The following is a 6000-nucleotide window of genomic DNA, read 5'->3' as shown; positions in this document are numbered from 1 at the left end:
ATATATATATATCTAGGCCCAAACGATTTTATGACGTGTTAAAAATTACCAAAAATGGATTTTATGAAACTACTCCCATAATTGGCAGTGCTACGTAAAGCGGGAGGCGAATAGACAGTCTATCTTCTTTTATATCTCTGGAACCAAGTTGCTTAGAGATATGAAATTTAGGAGAAATGTTCATTTCAGTCAGATATTAGAAAAGAACGGAATTTATGGAATGTTGAGGATGTTTATTATGATAGCGAAGCGGGTGCAGTTATTTAAAAACAATTTATATTTTTATACTAAGCTCTTATAATTTTTGGGGCAGGTTAAAACTTAGAATAGAATTATTGAAATCACTCACTCAAATGGCTTCAGAACTAAAAGCTAACGTAACGAACTAAAGCGGACGTGAGACAGCTAGTTACTAATAAATACATACTTAAATACAAATTGTTACTTCAGACTTTATTTTGCACATAAATTTTATTTTAACATCGCCTTCATTCTTTTTTTTTTAATTTTATTTATTCATATATTCTTGTACATAATGGTAATATTAATACATCTTTTAAAATTTGTGTCATTCTATTAAGCTTTATAAAAGTATTCTAAACTCGGTATTATACCAACAAAAGGTGGAAAACCGCTACTTTTGAGTTAACCATTGCCTTCGTTCGTAAAAATGATAACGATATCGATTGATAACATTATCTCTATCGTTACAGGTTGAACGCCCTAAGAATATGAAAGGAGAAAGGAGGGCTGTCGTCTAGGAACAGTCAGCATGGCTACAAATAGTAAGTAGTTATTGAATAAACCTAAAGCTTATTATGTTTTGTTGACGTCCAGTGATTGATATATAGCCATATATACGATCATACAGATAAAAGATGAGCAGAGATCAAAGATTCGCTTTTATTCTTAAAGTACTTAACTAAACTACTACTAATCATTATACAGGGTGATTGATAGGTGTAAAAGCTGTGGGGTGAATGAAGAAGAAAACTAAATAAAATTACAATAAAAAACTTAGTGAAATCAAAGTCCTTGTCCCAAAAAATGATAGAGAAACGACAAGCCTTCCAAAATGGGGACTATAAAAAAGAGTGAATGTAGTTCATTTGCTGTCATTTAATGTATGTTTTTTAATTAATTCTAATTTGTATCGCTGATGTTTTTTTAATTTTTTCTTTCGCTTTTACTAAACGCAGACAGTTGGAAGAGGGTTGTTGCTATTTAACACGGATCTTTCTTCTCCCAGCTGCGAGGCACGACAGCGTTTTATAATTTTTTAAAATTTTTCTTATACAATTTTCTCTTATGAGTATATACAGCTAAAATTTAAACATATTAACAATACAATTTGGAAGTTTTACTAAATTATATATTAGTTGGTACATTATTTTATTTCAAGTCGCTGCCTAAGCGCTTCAGACTGTTAAATGCCTTGAGATTTAGGACAATGTGCCAGGCCAATTCCACAAAGGATTCTGCAGTAGATTTTTTAGATAGTAGATATTAAGGTTTTCACATAAGGTCACGTGATTACGTCTTTTGGATTCGAATCGGGAACAGTGTCCGAGTTAGTGATGAAGTCTGTACTGTGGAGACGTCACATGGGCAAGTCTCATTACCGATTATTTTAAAACGGCGCAGGTACTGCTTGAAGTACCCGTGCCCGCTTAGTAGTTGTGTGAGATGGAAAGATGTCTTGATGAGTTTTCGCAGTTTGTTTATGTCGGCGAGTTTCGAAAGGAGTCTATAATAATAGAGTATATCTATTTAATGTATAAGTATACACTAACATTTTCAGAAATAACGTAATGATTTATTAATGATATTTATATAATAGTAATGACTATTTAGTAAGAAAAAGCGTTATCAAAGGTCGGATAGCAGCATATTAGAACTAATTATTGTTTACTATCTGCCCATGCAGACTTTGTTCGTCTGGAAGTTATTGGCCTTCCGCGTCTATTCTAAAACTTTCTTCGAATCAAAATAGTTCAACACACCCCGCTCATGCTTTTTCCTCGGCCTTCAGAGAAGAGCGGTACAGTGGTTTCGGTAGGACTACAATTAAATTTATGTCGTAATCAGATGTCGTCGGCATATACAGATTATATATTGCTGATGATGAGTTATAATCGACCAATGAGTCTTTATTAGACGGGGAAAGAATCTAGAACATTCGATCAGTTAACCTATGGCATAATGTATAAAAATTTCGCTGTGTCCTTGAATGCAATCACAGTTTGCGTTACCGCGAGCAGTTAGTTGGCTCACAAAGCGTCGTTTAGAACCAAACGTTATCAATTCGTGTCTGATAATAAGCGGGCAACTGTCCGATGGAGTGTTCTACACATGTGCAGTCATCGAAATAGTTTGGGCAGGTTTTTAGTATTTGATTCGGTACATTACACTAACATGTATTTAAATTACGAATAAACTTTATATTATAAAGGTTATAAGTTTAAAATATTTAAAGGAATGAATGTTCAGGTCATTTATCAGCAAAACGCTTTTACACCTTTTTTCAATCACCGTGTATAAAGTGAAATATCTGAAACTTTTGAAATGCGTTAAGTACAAAGTCTACAGGTATAAATAGTAAACAGTAATTAATATGTAGAAATTAGAATTTTGTAAATGCGTCATCTTCATGTATTAGGGGGACCGGAAAGTAATGTCGCTTTCTTAAGTTAAATTCACACGATCTTATTTTAATAAGTTTTTATTTCTGATCAACAATATATTCACCTTCGTTATCAACAACCTTTTGCCATCTAGTATACAAATTTTCAATGCTGGAGCGGTAGAAATCAATCGGTTTTTCTGTGAAATATATTATGTCGACAGAAACGACATTACTTTCCGGTCCCTCTAATATTATCATTAAATTATTTATTACTCATAAAAGCATTGATTTTCGGTATAAGGTATACCATAAGTAATATTATTAATCTACCACCCTTTTAAAGTTTCTATACCTATAAATAATCATCTGTATTATGTTATATTTTAAAATTGCTCCATAGTCATGTATCGATGTTGAAATATAATTTGTTTTAAAGAAATTAATTCAAATGACAAATTGTGTGTTACTCCATCTATCGAGCGAGCAATGGTAGCTCGAGGACTGAGATTTGCGATTGTAGGTCACAAGTTCGATTCCCTGGATACAATCTTATATAAATACCACCGTGCATTAATCATATAGGATTGCCACTGTGCCAATAAGTTTTCAGAGGATGGACAGCAGGGAGCTCTGCATACCATAATACTACATTGCGATGGCCAACCTGCCTATCAAGCGTTTTTATAGCCATTGATATTATAAGAATGCCTATCCGTTGTAGTTAACGTCTACGAGCAGAAATAACAACGACAACTCCATGTCTCTTTATGTTTCCATCTTTCTTTGTGTTATAAAGAAGAAATAAGAAACATTTATCGTGTAAATCATCGGATATGTACTAAGTCAGGCGTCATTATGTATATTTATAGAATATGTGTGGAATCAATAGATTTAGTGTTTTTGCATATATACTCACTCACACACGCACACACACTAGTGGTGGTTACACACTTAGGACCCGTGACGTCAGCCGGCTACGTCACACGCTTCGATCTCGCGTGTACATATTGATAATGTTATACATATGCAATTGGCGGACTTCAATTAACATATACAGTATAAGCCGTTGGAATTCATCTTGATTAATCAATCTGGTAATGACTTTGTGTGTTCAACTGAGGCTCCACAGGGGGTCCGTTTAGTTGCGAGGTGTAGGTTAAGCGCCCTCTGCCTCCTAAAACCCGCGCAACCACTCACTTTCATTTATACTTTTGAAAAGAAAAATTAAAAAGTTTTCTCATTAAGTGCATATTTATGTATGTATGTTTGTATATATGTACATTTTGTATACGTACTAACTACTAATACGTAACTACCTTCTTTCACATTCACACTTTTAACTTTTCATACTATGCTTCTCTGTAAGAGATTGCCTTGTGCGATAAGACCGCCCATTGTACTTTTTTATTTATTATTACGAAACTATTTAAATATGTCCTAGGGTGTCCAATAAAGAATATTAAATAAAATAGATACATCTTTTAGTACAATCAATGTTGTACACTGACTAATTTTCAGACGACATTTAGCTAAGTGAAATTTGCCCAACACACGAGATCGAAGTGTAATTTTGACGATATAATATACAGGATGATTAGTTATAGTTATAAAAGCTTTAAAGGTGTGTAGTACATCCTATTCAAAAATAATAAACACCGTAAATATAATATAGGTTTAAAAAAGAAAATTATAATTTTTGTCCGTCGCCATATTGCTACTTCGGTTATTTGTCTGTCGATCTAAAGTCTATCGACGATGTGTTACGGTATTTTGTCAGCACAGGGGATTACATAAATAATAATCAATTGTTTTGTTCGCAGACGAGGACACCGAAATGCTGGAAAAACCGCCACCGTAAGTGTATTACCCCGATGCGATTGCTTTAATAATAATCTTATACACCAATACTTCGTTTTGCGTCGTTTCGTCTTGCGTTTTTTTTTCGAAGTTGCGTCACTGCTTAATTAGTACTAATTTTCACTGTGCGTCATTAGATTTTCGAGGTAGCGTTGTTTTGGGTTAGTCTTTAGTTTTTTTTTCGAATTTTTCTTTTTTTTTTAAAAGATGGCAACACTTTTGTATTTAATTGCGCCACGCCACCAAAACTCGGTGATGCCCTTTCTAACTAAAAATCAACGCAATTTTAACACAGTTTTATTTTCACTTTGTTTTGCTAATTTTAGACTTGTTGTGCAATTTTTAAAAGAGAATAATAAATTTATATAAATTTTTACGTGTTGTTTCTGGTTACAAAAAACGTAAATATTATTGCAATTTATTTATTGGCAGAGTAATATTATTTTTGTTTTTTAAATATCTACTTTGTACAATTTTCTTTTCAAAGAGTAGTATTTCCGTGACCCTAGAACCTATCTTCGATCTTTACATGGTTTGCTATAGAAAATCTTAATTCACTTTTCGGCGTTTCAATTTGCGTCGAGTTTTTTTGGAACGTAACCACGACGCAAAGTGAGCTATTGGTGTACAGAGCCGTACACGCTTCATCTCCAAATATAGAACGCAACCCGTTTAACGTACGATGTTTTTAATTTATTTGTATACAAAACCGTTTGAATTTGTGTAAATGATTTAAAAACACATCTGTGCTTATACTATAGGTTCGTTACAGATCATGGCTCTGGAACTCTTTTGTAACTTTAAGTATGCCATAAAAGTGAGACCTGAATTTGATTACATCAGGCTCTTCTGTCATTTAAATCATGACGTAAATAAATAATCACTATCCATTAAATGAAAAAGTTAAATGAAGAAATAAATGAAAGACTGCTCAAAGCGGGTACTCTGCTAACGTGCCAATTACCACGGAAAAATAATATAAAAAAACCTCATAATAGTGTTGTGTAAATAATAAAAACTGAAAACTGTGAACTGTAAAAATGTACAATAAATATATATATTATATAAGAATATAAAATTGCATAAATTGTGAAATTTGAAATTTGAACGAGGCGATGTTAGTGAGGCTATGAATGAACGGATATTAGTATGAAAGGGTATGATAGAAATTCTAGAATGAAAGAAAAGGAAAGATAGATCACACGATGAATGATAGTAGAGTACAGAAATAAAAAGAGAAGTACGTGAAAACAATCATTAAAGAATGTCAAACCTTGTTCTTCGGCAAGATAGGGTGTATAAGAGGTCCTCAATAACGCAGGCCTTTAAAATAAAAAGATGCCAATTATTACTATGAGACCTCGTGCCATTTTATATCGATAAAAAGTAAACAAAATTGAAATATAAATTATTTTGTTATTTCATCTGATTAAGAAGCTGCAAAGCTATATCGATTAAGCGGGCGCTGGTGGACTGGGTGCAAGGACCTCTGAGAGGACAACAGCTTGGGATGTCGA

General features: G+C 33.1%; 1 protein-coding gene across 1 annotated transcript in view; it reads left to right on the top strand.

Moving 5' to 3' along the window:
* Positions 1 to 713: 713 nt before the first annotated feature.
* ATP7 (copper-transporting ATPase 1) overlaps positions 714 to 6000 on the top strand; it is a 76084-nt gene continuing 70797 nt past the window's right edge. The window contains exons 1-2 of the mRNA XM_068765830.1: positions 714 to 785; positions 4447 to 4480. Of these exons, the coding sequence (XP_068621931.1) occupies positions 773 to 785; positions 4447 to 4480 (47 nt within the window). The 5' untranslated portion in view covers positions 714 to 772. The remainder of the gene's footprint in view (positions 786 to 4446; positions 4481 to 6000) is intronic.

Source organism: Battus philenor, unplaced genomic scaffold (assembly GCF_028537555.1).
Source record: "Battus philenor isolate CCGP_79_NKW_IND1 unplaced genomic scaffold, ilBatPhil1.0.hap1 SCAF_20, whole genome shotgun sequence".
NCBI lineage: Eukaryota > Metazoa > Arthropoda > Insecta > Lepidoptera > Papilionidae > Battus > Battus philenor.
The sequence above is the reverse complement of the archived record's forward strand: the minus strand, read 5'-3'. Positions and strand labels throughout refer to the sequence as shown.